At 33.3% G+C, this 17511-nt stretch overlaps 2 protein-coding genes across 2 annotated transcripts; both read left to right on the plus strand.

The window, feature by feature from the left end:
* The first annotated feature begins 1464 nt into the window (after positions 1 to 1464).
* LOC118264412 (piggyBac transposable element-derived protein 4) lies at positions 1465 to 2697 on the plus strand. The gene has a single exon (XM_050705143.1). The coding sequence runs from the start codon at positions 1465 to 1467 to the stop codon at positions 2695 to 2697; it is 1233 nt and encodes a 410-aa protein (XP_050561100.1).
* On the plus strand, positions 2556 to 13076 carry LOC118264250 (E3 SUMO-protein ligase ZBED1). Its single transcript, XM_050704655.1, has 6 exons — positions 2556 to 6937; positions 8058 to 9123; positions 9333 to 9420; positions 9510 to 9658; positions 9739 to 9954; positions 10060 to 13076. Exons 2-6 carry the CDS (start codon positions 8809 to 8811, stop codon positions 10879 to 10881), a joined length of 1590 nt encoding a protein of 529 aa, XP_050560612.1. The 5' UTR covers positions 2556 to 6937; positions 8058 to 8808; the 3' UTR covers positions 10882 to 13076.
* The last annotated feature ends 4435 nt before the right edge of the window (positions 13077 to 17511 follow it).

The following is a 17511-nucleotide window of genomic DNA, read 5'->3' on the forward strand; positions in this document are numbered from 1 at the left end:
ATTACAAAAAAAAAAAAGTTTTTTTTGGGTAGCAGATAAATCGGGTGCTTTGTAGATTAATAAATCCCACAATTGGTTTTACCAGATTCAAGGTCAATTACATGTGACTCGAATGATACGAAACAAAACGATGACATTGAAGAAATCGATAATGAAGACGATAATACTACTGAAACGAGTGACTCTGAAGTTGGGAAGAGACCAAAATATATCCAAACAGATTTATGGAGAAAGGCCACACCCAAAATGAGGGTGATAGTGTTAACGCAATGATCGAGCGAGCAAGCGAACATAAAAATATTTATTTACCCGATGAAGGGAATGTTCTAGTGCGTTGGTCAAAGACTGAAGGAGAACCGTATGCGGTGAAAGAGATGGACAGGGAAGATTTTTTCAATTTCAAAGGACTGTAGGATAACACAAACTACACAAAGGTTGTAACTAATTAGGTGATGAGATGGAAACAAATTCGTGAAGTCTAAGTTAATAAAAACGTCTATGATCGCATAGAGTATAAGTATGATCTGGGTGAGGAACCTAAGATTTTAGTTGTTTTAAGGACATGGAATAGAAATAGCCAGCGCACAAGGCATTTTGAACTCAATCAAGCTTGTTAAGATGAAAGCATCCCCATTCTGTACGATAAGTATAGAGATCTGAACTCTATGTGTAAGTCTTTAGCAATCCCAAGAAAATATCATGCATTCTATAAAAACTTGCCATATGTGCCCTTCAAAGACAGGAGAGTACATACAAGACAAGCTAGTGATGATGACGATGGTGATATTTACTAATAATTATTAGTCAATATCACTATCATACGGTTAATTATAATTAACTTGTTTAAAAGCAACTTATATAAATATATAGACAGGATGTCAAATACCCGGAAATACTGATACAAGTATTTGTACACAATAAAATGTATTTAAGTATGAAATGATTTAATTTTTACGACAAAAATATAGAAATCTCATTACGCGGAACCTCACTAGTGCAGACAGTCGCCGGTCGCCGTCACCGTAATATTACGTGCGGACAAGCTGTATTGTGAGTTGCCTTAGCGCCGTCACCGTAAAATCACGGGAAACATTTATCGGTCAATGCAACTAGTGTTGTAGCCCTTTTTCGTGTTATTGTGTGGAAATCTAAATGCAAAAGAAATGCATGAAGACGAAGAGTTATTAATTATTTTGCAATCGAATCATGAATTGCCAAGCGACGACAGTTCTAACACAGATAGTGATGTTGATTTGGTAAGTTTAAAATTTATTGTTTAATTCGATCATTTAATTTGGCAAGAAATTGTGTTTGTGTTTAAGTAGGTACATCATGAAATAATAAATTGAAATAATCAATTGAAATAATAAATCGAAATAATCAATTGAAATAATAATTTCATAGGCTGGAATTATTTCATATTAAAAAGGTGCCTAGGTAGGTAATTATCAACAGATTTCTAAAATGACCAATTCGTATGCCAATAAAGTTAAAATACTAAAAGTTGTCACACGCAACATGAGACTTGCTAAATGGGTCGACTGTAATGATGAAGAAATGTTGAAGTTCCTAGGCTTGTTGATTTACATGGGACTCAAAAAATTACCCAAAATGAGTGACTATTGGAGCAATAATATCCTCTATAAAAATAAAGTAGTTTCTCAGGCTATGAGTAGAAATAGATTTGAGCTGTTACTAAGATGTTGGCATTTTGAAGACAGTATCCACTTGACATCCAATACTGACCGTCTTTTAAAAATAAGGCGTTTTGTGCAGTTACTTGCAGGTACATTTCGAAATTCCAAAACGCCTGGTGAATATATCACTGTAGATGAGACCATGGTGGCTTTTAGAGGACGTATAAAATTCATGCAATATATTCCCGGTAAACGGCACAAATATGGCATAAAATTATTTAAAGTGTGTGATGATGACGGCTACACACATGACTTTATCGTTTACGAAGGTAAAAATTCAAGAGAGCAGATCGAGTCGCCTGCCAACATAGTAATGAAGCTTTGTCATCCCTACCTCGGAGTAGGCAGGAGTGTAGTAACGGATAATTATTACACTAGTGTAGATTTGGCGCAACAATTATTGAAAAAAAAAAACACTCACCTGATTGGAACATTACGCATAAACAGGAAGGGATTACCAAAAAAAGTGGAACAAGAAAAACTGTCCAAAGGTGAAACGATTGCTTTAGAGAACAATGACGGTATTCTTGTGCTCAAATGGAAAGACAAGCGTGATGTATTCGCTTTATCGACAAAACATTCTATTGGTTTTGTTACTGTTCAAAGAAGGAGGAACCCTAACAAGAAAGTAATGAAACCTACCTTAATCGCTGAATACAACAAACACAAATGCTCAATAGACTTGTCTGATCAAATGGCAAGCAATGCCAATCCTGCCAGAAGAAACATCCGCTGGTTTCAGAAACTAGCTGTAGAACTATTACTTTCAACAGCTGTCACAAATGCATATATAATTTATAAGACTCATAAGCAACTAAGTAGCAAGAAGTCGAATTTTCGAGAAAATCTCTGCCTACAGATGTTAGGAATCACGTCTAATTCTAATTCAGCAGCTCGTGAACAAAGTCAAAGAGATCATAAATTCAGCAAATCATTGATGGCTGATCACAGAGGACGACTTATTCGGCGAAGGTGCATATGTTACGGTAAATCTGATTAATTGAAAATTATTAATAATTTTGCTAAATTATTAATAATTACCACACGTTTTGGTAAATGTGAATAATCGATCGAAATTTATCACTTTTAGTAGTGATTATTAATAATTCACGACACATATTGGTGAAAGTAATAAAATAAATATAAACCCTATGTTTTTTGACCAGCATGTATTTATTTATAATATTAAACACCGTCTTACGATTATATTAATTAGAGATCACACAAACAAGGTTGCTTGTACTTGCTTTAAACCAAAAGGACAACAAATTCACATATTCTGCGCGTAAGTGCGGCTCTGCGGACGGCAAGTAGGGGTAGCTCGCCGCCCGACCAGAACCAGACCCGTGCGTGCGGCGCGTCGAGTTCTGCGCGCGCCTCAAAGAGCCATCAGATCACCACAGATGGGGCCCAGTAGGGCTGATGCATGATCCGGAGCTGCGGACTACCTAGCGGGTTTACCGGGGCTCCGGCTCGAAAATCAGGAGTAAGAACGGGGTGGTTTTTAGTCAGTAAAAGTCTGACACTCCCTCTCACCTCGCCAAAAAGGGCACATTTATCACAAAATTAACAATAAAATTCTTTTAAAATCAAATTACCATGAAACTTATGCAAAAAAGTCTATCGTGGTACATAAAATTGTAACAAAAATAAAATTAAACAATTATTGTTTCATTAACAAAATCAACACGAATCCTAAAAGCAATCATCAATAATCACATTTGGTTTGCCTGTAAATCTTCTGTAGCATCTATAAATGCATCAAATTAAAAATTTTAAAGTATTATCATAGAATTCAACAAATATTTGTTGTGTAAGTACAATATATTGCCTTTTAAATTGAAATAAAAATAACATCTTGGCCACTTATTACATTTATCACTACTAGGGTAAAATTATTAATAATAAGCGACAAATGTGATTAATTTATCACTTTTACCTCGAGTTTCGGTAATTATTAATAATAGTAGATAATTATTAATAATTTTCAATTATTCACTCTTACCGTAACACATACATTGTTATGAGAGGAACCGAGCTGCTGGACTATCTGCAAAGGCCGCCAGAGACCGAACAAAAAAAGTGAATACCGTGTGTCTAAAATGCCCGACTCAACCTAGTGTTTGTGGTCAATGTTACGGAGAAATTCACATTTTCGTAAACAGAAATTAAACTTTAATTTTCTATGATTATATTTTCATATAATTTCTCTTTTTTTATTTTGTATCAAAACAATTTCTTTTCTTTGATTTCATTTTTAACCCCGACGCAAAAAGAGGGGTGAGATAACGTCGTGGATACCGAGCAAGTGACATCTTACCCAACAGAGTTTCTCAACTCCTTAGAGTTATCAAGAGTGCCTTCTCATAAGTTGAGGCTGAAAGTTGGTGTTGCTGTGATGTTTATGAGAAACCTAGATCCACCAAGGCTATGTAACGGCACACGGTTACAATTAACCTATTTAGGAAGGAATGTCATTAAAGCCGTTATTATGACTAGAATGGCAAAAGGCGAAACTGTAATTATTCCCCGCATTCCCATTATTCCAACTGATTTGCCATTCCAATTCAAAAGAGTTCAGTTTTCGCTGAAAACTGCGTTTGCAATGACAATAAATAAAGCCCAAGGGCAAACGCTAAAAGTTGGGGGGGTACATCTTGAAAAAGACTGTTTCTCCCATGGACAACTCTACGTTGCGTGCTCAAGAGTGTCGACACCACAAAACCTTTTTAATTAATAACTGGTAAAAAGGCAAAATACCTAACATCCTTTCTTCCTCCTCTCCAGAGTAAAATGAAATTGTAACTGCGCTGTTGAGTCTGTCGATCACACTCATTCGAGGATCTGAACGACACACTCTGCAACGCAGAAATTGTCCTCTAGGATTAAGAATGATTGGTCAACTAGAACAATAAGATGCAGTATGATGTACATAGTGGTAGTATAAGGATTAAATGATAACAAAGAAAAAAAAATTAAGTGAAGAAGAACTTATGAGCATTTTTAAGTCAGGTGTTGATGTTTTATCGGTAAGGAGATTAAAACGATTAATACCAGAAGGGAAATGGGTCGATTGTGAGTCTGTCAGAATCTGTTTTAAAAGTAATGTGCTTCCGCAATATATTTATGCCTACGATTGCAGATTTAAAGTTGAAAAATATGTATTTCCTGTAACGCAATGCTCAGGCTGTTGGCAATTTGGCCATATCATTAAATTTTGCCCCACGAAAAAAGTCATATGCCCAAAATGTGGAGGAAGTTATGAAAATTGTGACATAAAAGACTTTCTATGTTTAAACTGCAAGGGGAATCACTTCGTTCTGGATAAAAGTGTCCTATTTATCTAAAAGAAAAATCCATCAGGAATATTATGAGTGAAGAGCAAGTTACATACAGAAGAGCCTTACAAATTTTAAAAGAGAAAAAAGGAGAACAAATATCAAATGAGATCTCACAGGAAAATAATGACAATCAATTTGCAATCGTCACTAACAACGAGAAAGAAACCTATAGTAATGTACTGACAAGGGCGTTAATACATCAAGAACCAATAACAAATAGAAAAGAAGAACAGATAGATGATACGAGCATAGACAAACAGCAAAATATCAAAAGTTCAAAACAAAAATCAAATAAACAGAATAAGTATCAAAACCAAAATAAAACACCATTAGAACAACCAATGATTGAAGAAATAGACGATAAGCAGGAAGGAAAAAGAAGTAATAAGCATAGTTCACAATGGTTATATAAACTTGATTGGGCAAAGATATGGATGAAAATAAAGAATATCTGCAAATCTAAACTGAAACTCGAAGAAAAAGCAATGTCATTGTTAAAAATTATTGGAGAAGAACTAAAGAATTTTTTGATCAATATAATATTTGAAGAAGACATTTTAGGACATTTAAACTTTTTCAATAATGGATAGTTTTCAAAAAGTTAAATAATTTTTATATATGATTAGGTGAGTGTAAATTAGATAATTAGTACGATGGGGTTGACGTATTCATTTGGATAAAAACCCCTTAAATAATAAAGAAAAAAAAAGAATATACATAATAATAGTAATTAAGAATAATAATGGACTCACGTAGTTTAAGTTTAATTTTAAGAAAACGAGCATTCAAACGCAGAGCTCATTATGTTGATTTTTGAAGAGTTCCCTAGAATATCTTCCACATCTCATTTTTGAAGAGATCCCGCGAGATCGGGAACTATGTGGTTAAAACCAAACATTTGCCGGAAGTCACTATTCCACGCGAACGAAGTCGCGGGCAAAAGCTATTTATTATTAAATATAGAGATATCGGCTGCTTTTGTGGTGACTTAAGAAGTCAATGTGAATGTTTTTCACCAAAGTCACATTCAGTTGTACTTAGTTCGGATAACATAAAAAACTCGTCTGAAATTCGCCCCTCAAGTTCAAAAAGTTTATCGACATTTGTTGAAGAAATCCCCCAAAACGTTAAAGAGAAGTACGATATAGAAACTGACACTTGTTTATCTTTGAAACCTACTATAGAAATGTATTTGGAACCAAATTTCAAAATAAATAATTAGACTTCAAAAGATTATAAAATTGAGAAAGAGCCGGACGAGGGATTCAAAAAAGTGATAAGAGCCAATCCGTAAAAAAATTAACGTAAGAAAAAAGTACTGTCACAAAATTTTACAAACAGTTTACAAGACTATCTCATACTCTATTGAATGCATATTTTTTTATTATACATTATAGATCATTAACTTTTAAAAAATTTAATAATGGAGTCCATTGTTGTTAATTTAACCGAATAAAAATTTAAAATAAGAAGCAAAAACGAACATTTTAGCGTGTCACACCTCCTGTCACTAACTTTAATTAACCGAAGTTCAAGGTTTTTTATACATACTTCAGCGTTTTTTGGGCGCTTTTGAAGAATATTGCTTTTTCTTAATTATAATATTAATTTTACTTATTAATTTTATGGTATTACAACAAAATTCATGAAATTAAATGATAATCAAATTAGCACCAAGGTGGACATTCCACTTTTGTCACTACGGTTTTATTTGCTTTCCGTTTTAAAAAACTACCAAAACAAGTTTTTTTATTATAGTGGTAACATTATTGTAGTAGATCAGCCATTTATTTTTACCCATCGTACAGTTGTGACGCAGTGATCGGTGACGAAAGCCGTGTTGTTAATTACGTAGTCGATTAAGGAATCCACTATAGTCACAGCTATAACGTGATACCGGTAAGTTCTTAAAATATTCTTTTATTTGTAAATTATGCCTAATGTAAGTGTGTATCTCGTGAAATAATGATTTCCTCTAAAATAACAAAGAATATTGAGTGTTGTCGTCATTATTATGAGTAAGCGGAGTTCGTCACGTCCATTTAGTGTCGTGACATATTAGTGGAACAATAATTGTGACGAAATGGACACATAAGGCTTAGTTTACGTGATGCATGTTTTACCGACAACAACTAAGATGAGGTTACATGTTTCTGTTAAATAATATTAAGCATAATAGATGGTCTATCTTTTGACTGTCTTAGTTAACTGATTTATTTACGAAACCGATTGGCTTACATTATTGTAGGTATAATTCTAAAAACTATAAGCATTTAATTTAATAAATAATAGTCAATTAGGATTTACATTTTTTTTTGTATTTGTATATTTCCCTTTCAGAGTCACTACGCGAACTTACAATAATGGGTTAATGATCTTATAAAATGCCTTGATGATGGACTTCAATGGCCTTGGGAAAAAACTCATTTTATTTTGGCAAAAAAGTGTCTTGTATGCAAAAACACAGTTGATGCTGAAGGTTTACGATTGATACATTTCTCTTTAGCTATGAATAGACAAGATATACAGTTTTTATTGAAATTGCCATATATTTGGTGTACTTATTGCAACTCTTGTCTTTACGATCACTATCCAACCGATGAATGCGAATTTTGCCACTCGTTATAAATGAAAACTTTACAAAATCAATATGTAAGTAGGTAGGTACATAAATTCAGTTTATTTAAGGAAAATTAAAGTGTTTCATTTGAATTTGTTATATCGTAAGTTGTGTTGTGACCAACAATTATTTTAATGATTTTGAAGAAAGGTTTACACAACGAAACTTAAAGTCGCAAGTACTTAATCAAGGCTTAGATTATTTTGTATAGGAAAGCCTCTCGCTAGATTATGTAAGAGATGGTCAGACATCCACGAGTCATCCATGGCAAAAGTATAGATTAACCGGAAGTCGGTCAATGCATGGCTTTAAATTTAAAATAGTGTATCGGTTGACTTTGTGATAGCCATTCATAGTCATTGATGAAAAGTTTATAAATTATATTCCTTGTTGTTCCAGTTTATTTTTTATATGATGGCCCTAACACCTGCTGAACGGGCTAAACGATACCGTGAAAATCTGAAATTAAATAAAGAAAAATATGAGGCACAGAGAAAGAAACAAATAGAACGAGTTAAGAAGAGCCAAAAGAAAATAAGGGAGTTGAGCGATCGGGAAAAAGAGGAGCGAAGAAAAATTTGGAGAGAACAGAAAAAAAAGCAAAGGGATGCCAAAAAACAAGCTGTAGAGGTAGTCGTACCTTTAACAAGTCAAAATCAAAGAACGGTTGACTTAGGCTCGTCGAAAAAATATCGATACATCGATATATCGATATTATTTTTTCAATGTATCGATATTTTTGAGCGATATTTAATGTTTCGATGTATCGAGGTATCGATATAAAATTAAAAGTATTGAAAAGGTATAAAAATCGATATTTTTTATAATTAAAAAATCCTAAAAAAGAATACTTTTTTTATATTAACATTTTTTAACAAATTACATTTTTTTTGCCTTTGGTCGACTCGATTTACTGCGTTTTAATTTGGTACTTAAGTTGGCTTTTAAGTTGGCAACTCTGTCTGTCTGTGTCAATGTCATTTCAGTGTCAGTGTCTGTGCTTCAACTATCCTTCTGTTATCCGTATTATAACCTCAACGCGAGCGTATTTCTGCCTACATTTGTGTTGATTATAGTTCTCAAACAATCTAACTAATTAAATCAATAATTAATTCACGTATGTGAACAAAATAATTCGAGCATTCCAGTCATGTCTAGTGTTGTATGGAACTTTTTCAAAAAAATAGACAGACAAAACGTTTCCTGTAATGTGTGTGGGAAAATATATAAAACCAGTGGCAATACGACGAATTTATCTACACATCTTAAAAATAAGCATCACCATGCGTTTTTGCAACTTAAAAATAAAAACTCAAGGTCAAGTGAAGTGAATATTACACCAAGAACAAGAACTAGTTCACCTGTTTCGTCTACTAATTCAACTATTACCAATACTAATAAACCTGCTGAGATAGAAAATAACTTCATGGAATTGTCTGAAATTGCGATTGACGATGATACTGGTGTAAGTATTTTATTTGTGCAAGATCAAACGTAGCTTTAGAATCTAAATATCAATTGTTCATAACCAATAACCAGTCAACTAATGATGTGTAATTACTAAAAGTATCGATATCGATAAATTTAAATTTTGGTGTTTTCACTTAACCTTAATACTATTTATGACGACAAGTGTAATGAAATATATACAAAATATTCAATAATTTTTTTCAGACTGAATCCTCCAAAGATGGTCAGAGTAAAGACTTGTGGAAACAGACTACACTCATAGATATGTTTGAAAGAAGTTCAAGCTATGAAGGTATTTTTTTTTTTTGATATTAGATTACTGTATTGTTTACATTTTAGTTCTATAAGGATGTTCTAATTTTATTATTTCTCTCAATTTAGCAGGGGGTCATAAAACTAGCCAAATAAATCAAGCTTTGATGTACATGATTTGCAAAGACAACATGCCTCTATCTTGTGTAGAAAAATCAGGATTGAAAAGATTTATGAGCGTCATTTGTCCACGCTATAAAATTCCATCACGAACTACTGTAAGCGAACTATAATATTAAATTATTATCTTATCCTTTTTATTTTTAAATGTTATTTTATTATTCATTTCTCATTTCAGATAACTGGCCTCATGGAACAACGATACGCCACTACCAAAGCCATTTTAAAACAAAAATTAAGTGAGATAAATAATGTTGCTTTAACAAGTGATATATTAACTCTTACTAACTCGACACGAAGTTTCATCGTAGTGACAGCACATTTTCTTAACACAGCTAATAACTGCACTCCTGAGCATGAGATGGTGACATTGACAGCACGAAGAATGTATCAGGTAAGTAAAGTATAAAATAAATGCATCAAATTATAAAAAATAAAATAAATAGTTAATTATAATAAATTTAATAAAGTGGACTAATATTGGTCTTCTTTCCTGCAGGCGCACACAGCTGATTATATAAAAGAATGCTTTGAAAATATTACCGACGAGTTTGCAATAGAAAAGGATTGCATCTTATCAATTACCACTGATGGTGGTGCTAACATGGTTGCTGCAGTGAAGAAATTTTTGGAAGATGGAAAAAGAATTCCTTGCATGGCGCATTTGCTGAATTTAATAGTGGATGGCGCAACAAGAGATAATGCACCAGTTCTTCAAATTGCCAATCGTGTCAAAGCCATTGTTACATATTTTAAACAATCTGTGAACGCAATGGACGATTTGCGAGCAGAACAAGAGGGACAAAAGAAAGAGGGAGAAGTGTTAACACTTATACAATCAGTAAGCACAAGGTGGAATTCTTGTCTTGATATGTTGGAAAGATTCAATACATTATCAGCTATTGTGGCTAAGATTTTAGCAACTAGGCGGAATGCACCTGATATGATAACTTCTTCAGAGTTAAGTGTCATACGAGATCTGATAATATTGCTTACCCCATTTAAGCAAGCTACTGAAGAAATTAGCGGCGATCAGTACGTGACTTCTAGTTTGGCGATTCCCATTGCAAACTTACTTCAGAAAGGATTTGAAGAAGTAAAACCTTTCACCGAATTTGGTGTTGCTGTTCAGAAGAGTTTGCTAAACTTAGTTATTGCCAAACTAGAACCACTAGAGCGACATTTACATCTTGCTATAGCAACAATTTTAGACCCTCGCTTTAAGCGTATTCATTTTAATTCAGCACTAGCTGTTTCCACTGCAATAACTGCATTGTCAAAAGAAATACGTTTAGAACATGTCCTCTACGTCTATACGTAGAGGACAACTTTCGCCTGAACTCAGACCCACAACCACAACCACTACCATAATTCCAAATTCAGAAAATTCTTCGCCGTCGTTGTGGTCCGGACATGAAAAAATTATGATAGATATTGCTGCAGCTGCAGCAACCTCCAGTTTACTTTCAACCAAGTGATGGTATGCCTAGCGAACTAAAGCAATATCTAGATCAGCCTGTAATACCCAGAAAAGAAAATCCTACAAAATTCTGGTTTGATTGTCGTCATTTTACTCCAGTCCTTTCCGACATAGCTCTAAAGTATTTGATATCGCCTGCGTCCTCGGTTTCCTCAGAGAGAGTGGCATCTGCTGTAAATCTTGCAGTACCCAATAACTGAAGTCGGCTTACAGCCGAGCATGTCAATCAAAGAGTTTTTCTTATGTCTGTATCGGATAAATATTGGTTTGATTAATAAATAATTAATATTTTTTATTGTTGTCCTTGATTTAAAAAATTTAAAAATGATGTCTATTGATTAGTATTTATCTAGTAATGTAAGATGATTGAAGTAGATTAGGCCAAATATTTTTTTCCCTATCACACCGATATATCGATATATCGATATTTTTGAATAAAAATATCAATATCGATATTGATATATTCAAAAATTATCGATACAATATATATCGATACTTTATTGCATTTCCGACATCCCTAGGTTGACTATTTATTTATTTATTTATTTATTTGAATAGAACGGTACAAGCCAATAACACTAAATACCTTACAAAAATTTAAAAATATAAAATTCAGAAAATTAATATAAATATTAATTATTAAATATTCATTCATCCATCTCTTTCGCAAAACTTCAAACATTCCGACAAAAATAATCTTCTTTCACTCGAAAACACGTCACACTCTGGCTTTGAATCCAGGAATCGGTTTAAAAGTTTCATAGTGTGTTTACTATAAAAGAAAATATAGTAACTTAGCTAATAAGTACAAAACTGTTGTAAAACAATTAAAAAAACTAAGAACCCTCAATGCAAATTTAGTTTTAAAAAGCGTAAAACTTTAAGTCAAACCAAAGAAAAATACCAGAAAGAAATCAATCTAAAAACAGAAGAAAATGATAAGCTGAAAGTGAGACATGAACTGCTAGAAGTATCATTAGGCGAGAAATATAAAGACTGTAAAAGACACGAACAAAAAAAGATATTGCGTTCAATTGGAATGTCTAAGAGTGTTCTCCAAAAAAGAGGATCAAAGGCACTGGTATCAAAGTGTTTAGGGCTTAAAGGTAGCATTAGATTTACCAGCAATAGAAAATATAATATAAGCAAGAACATAGAAGAAGAAATTGAAGTTTTTTACAACCGGGATGAAATTAGCAGATCTACATCCGGAAAGCGTGAGTGCAAAACAAAATGTAAGAAAAAGATGCAAATACGGTATTTAACCGATACTTTAATTAACCTATACCAAATATATAAAAGCGAAGGAGGGAAATATAGTTTGTCAACGTTTTGTAAATACAAACCGTTTTATGTCTTGTCACCGACACGTGCTTCGCGGGACACGTGTCTATGTGTGAAACACAGTAATTTTGAATATTTAGTAACAGCTCTAAAAAAATATACTTTTCCTGCTGTTGTATTCAAGGGAACCAAAGATCTCATAGAATTAACTTCTTGTGACATAAAGTCATTTAAATGTATGTACGGTTTGTGTGATAAATGCAAAAATAAAAATAATAGTTTCGAAGCTAATAATATCTACACTGAAGTCGAATGGTGGCAGTGGAAGCGCGCAAACACAACTTATAAAAAAAACAATAATGACATCACAGCCAAAGTAACAAAAAGAGTAAAAATAACAGGTACATTACAGGACTTAATATGCGAGTATCTAAAACAATTTCCTTTATTCAAAAAGCATTTTTTTAACTTTCAAGAGCAACAGCGTCAATACAGAATGTGTGTTGAAAATTTGAAACCATTTGAATGCGCAATTCTGATGGACTTTTCGGAAAACTACGACTGTAAGTTGTCAGAAGAAATTCAGGCACTTCATTTCGGTGGATCAAAAAATTCGATAACCCTTCATACAGGTATGATTTACACGCACACACGATGTCAATCTTTTGTGACGTTATCAGACAGCAACTGCCATGAACCCCACGCCATTTGGGCACACCTTATTCCAATTATTAAGTTAACCAAACAAATGTGTCCAGAATTATCAGTTATCCATTTTTTTTCGGACGGCCCAACCAGCCAATACCGGCAAAAAAAAAATTTCTTCCTGCTTAACCTCTTTACCACAAAGCTTTTTGTGTTAACACTACCCATACAAACAGCTAAAAGGAAACAAGTGAAGAGACGAAATTTGTCCGCATCCATTTTCACCTAAATTCTTAACGTTAATGAGATTTACTTTTTATTATCAGGTCAACCTAATAGCCTCACATGTACGTATAACTTCGTAAGAATTTTCTTTCAACTCCTAACCGTTGAGGAGTTGTACCTTCCATCATCAGCTCATTCACATGGGATGATGACTATCAGACACAAATACTTAAACAGATCTATGAAATTGTCAAAAACGTAATTGCCTGTAAATTTGAGGTTTGCCCTTGATTTCCCTGGAATACCATCATCAGATCCTGACTAGGTAACAACGGGACCAACTTGAAAGTATACTCTACCGGAAGGTGGAAGAAAAAGCCCTGTCGAGATCATTAAAAAACGCTATTTAACCGAATTACACGTGGGCGAAGCCGCGGGCGTAAAGCTAGTATTAAAATAATCCTTTACTAAAATTGGTAACAAATGCTTTTACCAATACATCTAATTTTTAATTTTATATTAAAAAGGACAATATCTCTTTCAGACTTCCAAAGTTTTGATTTCATAATAATCGGCGACGGAACGGCAGGGAGTGTAGTTGTGAAACGACTTAGTGAAGTTAAACATTGGAAGATATTGCTCATAGAGGCTGGAGGCGACCCGCCTGTTGAATCTCATGTAGGTACCAATGAAAAATCCATTTAACTGTGTAATGTAGCTATCATACTCACTGATACTGATATGATAGACATATGTCAACTTTATCATTTGTTCGTCACATTCTGACTTCGATCTGATAGTGTATTGATACGATTTGGTCTATAATTTTGAAATTTGAAGTTTAAACCAACCTAAATCTATTCCCAGGTTTCAATAGGTACTCTACTATACTATATATAGAATAGAATCAAGTGTTACTTTGCGGAAATCCATGCTACACTAACAATACAATAGATTTTTAGCTGCGGGAGCCGGGAGTATAAGCGTAGTTAAAACTAAAATTCAATTGTATTGTTTGTGTTCAATACTCACATTCAACTGTAGGTACAATTTAATGTCACATTAATGTATATTATTTTCATATATTTTCTTATCTCTCAATTTTCAGATACCAGGTTTAGACAACTCACTGGCTGATGATGATTTTAACTGGAATTATGTATCAATGAACAATGGAGTTGTAGATCAAGCAATTATTAACGGCTCCATAAACTTATCCAGAGGCAAAATGGGCATCCGGTAATCTCACTCACACGAAGGAATACTAGGCAAGCATTGTTTCACGTCGTTTTTCCGTGAGGCCGTGGTATCACTCCGGCTCTGGTCGAGCCGGCCCATTCGTGCCGAAGCATGGCTTTCCACATAAATCTTTAGAACATTAATGTGATGTAGATATTTTTTTCAATCAATGTGCCTACTTAAAACATAGATGTTATAAAAAAATCATTGCTACGTAACCGGAGCCGCGAAATAGTTGTTAATTATGAATAAATATTAATTAATAATCAAGTTTCTGTTGTGGTAGGTAGAAACAAACGAAAAACAACATTATTTATACAGCTTTAGTATCTATATTAGTGTGGGTAAGGTTATAATTTGAGTAGGTATATACTTTTGCGTCTGTCAATGAAAATCGTTACCTTCAACACTACCTATAGTTTTCCCTGTGAGTTTTCCCATCGGTGTAATATCATCATCAGCCGAGAGACGTCCACTGCTGAACAAAGGCCTCCCCTTTAGGAGGTTTGCCTTAATCGCTCGGCAGGTAGGTCCAGGTGTAATATAAGAGACTAAATATACGAGTAAACATGTACCAGAATCCAGGCAACATTCTCTAATAAACCTGAACCTTTAAAAGTGCGATCTCCAACTGGTCTGCCAGACATAGAAATTATGGCAAACCGCTATTACAAGGTACAGGAAGCTAAGCTTCCAGCGCCTTGGAACCATCCATTCAATTAATTAACGATAATTTAATTAACAAAACAAACTAGATACAGACTTATTTTTAGATGGTGGTGTTACTAAGTCAAAATACATTTTCTGTTGATTTTATTGTAACTTTCGTGAGACATACTAAATTGATTATTATGTTATCGGCTTACTCACGTATTGTTTTGACGAGGAACTGTTTTGAATATGAGCCTCTAGCATGGCTTGAAACTAGTCGAGTTCCTCGTCAAAACAATACGTGAGTAAGCCGATAACATAATAATAACATTTTCTGTTATTTGAATAATTCAAAACAATTTTAATTGAGAAGTTTATTTTAATCGCGAGATTTAACTTAATTTTAACTAACTGGATTTATTGTATTAGATTTTATTTCTTTTATAGACATGTAATTAAAAATATGTAAACGATTTGGTGTTAATTGGAAGTCTATATTGTTATTATAAATTATTAATACATATAAAATACTACAAAAAACACTAACCACTATCAACCCTTTTGTAAATATTTACTCTACTTAGTTTAAAAATGTCATATCTATATATAGAGTAAAAAAATCTATTAGCAATCAGTAACAAAATTATATTGCCATGTTAAAAGTACATACGTATTTTTTTCCTTAATATATTTAAACAATAGCAATCCAACCTGCTTTACAATTGCTATTGGTTTTATGAAAGTATTTTTTATCTTATCTTTTTTGGGTAATATATAATCTTTGCAAACATTAAATGATAAAATGTTTGTTTATGTATGGTTCATTTAACAAACCTTTTCTTGAATAAAAGTAGGTAATGTAGTTTATGTAGTTTGTATGTCAATCACGCTGAAACTGCAGAATGGATTTTGATATGATACAGACAGGCTATAAGCTGACTTGGGTGATAGGATACTTTTTATCCTACGGGGACGAAGCCGTTGGCAGAAGCTACTTAATACTTTTAAAACAAGATCACTCCATTGGTGCCTACTCCGCGGTAAGGTACAGAGGGCTCGCATAATCGTATTTGCAGCTAGCCTACGTAGCGTAGCCTTTGTTTCGTTCATTATTCAACCTTTTGTCTCTCCCGTAATAACTTTCAACCCCTTCTATTATATTCGCTTTATGACCAAAAACATTTCTTCTTCCTGTATTTTCAAAATTGATTGATGGACAGAAAATATAAGAATATTTCCTCCAAGTAAAGTATTTTAGAGAAGACTGCACTATTGGTGCGGTGGCTGGGCGGTTGCCCAGCCACCAATGTTATATTAAAAAAAAAGAAAAGATTTTAGTATTACTTGGCTTTTTTCGGATTTTCGAAAATTTCTCAGTAGTAGCACGGAGTCTGAAAATGTGTCCGGTATATGGCAATGGGCTCACCACCTATTACATGGGACTTACAACATAAATTGTGAAAAGTGGGTGTACACAGTGGCATTACGTGCCATAATGTGCACCTCTGCCTACCCCTTCGGGGATTAAAGGCGTGACGATATGATGATGAAGATAAAAAGATTTTACCGCCTTTCAAGCTTTATATCAATTACTTAAATATAGATAGTAGAAAAGTTTTGGCAAATCAAATATAAAAATTTAGGAAACTTTTCGAAGGGAAATATTTGCCAAATTGTGTTAAGGTTTGTTTAAACATTAAAACGTAGGTACAATTATCAGTACTGTTAACAACGTGAATGAATTCAATATTACCTACACAGTCAGTGGTTTTACAGTGTTCGATAATTGTACAATCATTTCTACTACGTAACATAGCTTCACTGTATGACCGACAAACATTTTCTAGAAATACTTACTTTTTATACTAATTTATTAATTTCTTCTTGATCAGCAGCTGTACATATGAAATTATTAATATTATCTTTTTTAAACAATTTTGTGCGTCATTAAGGCCTTGTAATTTTATAAGTAGTGTTTTAAAACACATGGTATTAACACGAGGAAAATACTGTATTGAGAAACTAGTAGAAATATATATAATATTATTTTTATAATAACTATCCTGAGATATACTAAGTTAACTCAAAATTACGGTTTACTTATGTGAATATTTCGATAAAAACTCTACTAATTTCGAGTCACAAAGGGACAGTAGGTTGCACGACGTCACTGTGTCAGCGCCCGCTGCTCATGAGGAAAGGTCCCTGTGAAAATCGAAATTAGTAAAGGTTTTCTCAGTATATTTACGTGTGTATACCGTTTATTGAATTACCTTATTTATCATTTAGTTTCTTCTTTATTGTTATTTTTTGGTCTACTCGTTAGTTTCTTCTTTTTTGTTCTATATCATGTGAGTACATGTTATGTATTTAATTTTAATATTACAGAAGTGATCAGATGTAAGAATTAATACAACAACTACTAGT

This window comes from Spodoptera frugiperda, chromosome 26 (genome assembly GCF_023101765.2).
Source record: "Spodoptera frugiperda isolate SF20-4 chromosome 26, AGI-APGP_CSIRO_Sfru_2.0, whole genome shotgun sequence".
Lineage (NCBI taxonomy): Eukaryota > Metazoa > Arthropoda > Insecta > Lepidoptera > Noctuidae > Spodoptera > Spodoptera frugiperda.

What these genes read in the sequence shown, in the direction of transcription:
- LOC118264412 (XM_050705143.1), top strand. Translation starts at nt 1,465, where the DNA reads ATGACCAATTCGTATGCCAATAAAGTTAAAATACTAAAAGTTGTCACA.
- LOC118264250 (XM_050704655.1), top strand. Translation starts at nt 8,809, where the DNA reads ATGTCTAGTGTTGTATGGAACTTTTTCAAAAAAATAGACAGACAAAAC. An exon ending in CGATTGACGATGATACTGGT is followed by an intron (nt 9,124 to 9,332) that starts GTAAGTATTTTA and finishes AATTTTTTTCAG; the next exon opens with ACTGAATCCTCCAAAGATGG. An exon ending in AAGAAGTTCAAGCTATGAAG is followed by an intron (nt 9,421 to 9,509) that starts GTATTTTTTTTT and finishes CTCTCAATTTAG; the next exon opens with CAGGGGGTCATAAAACTAGC.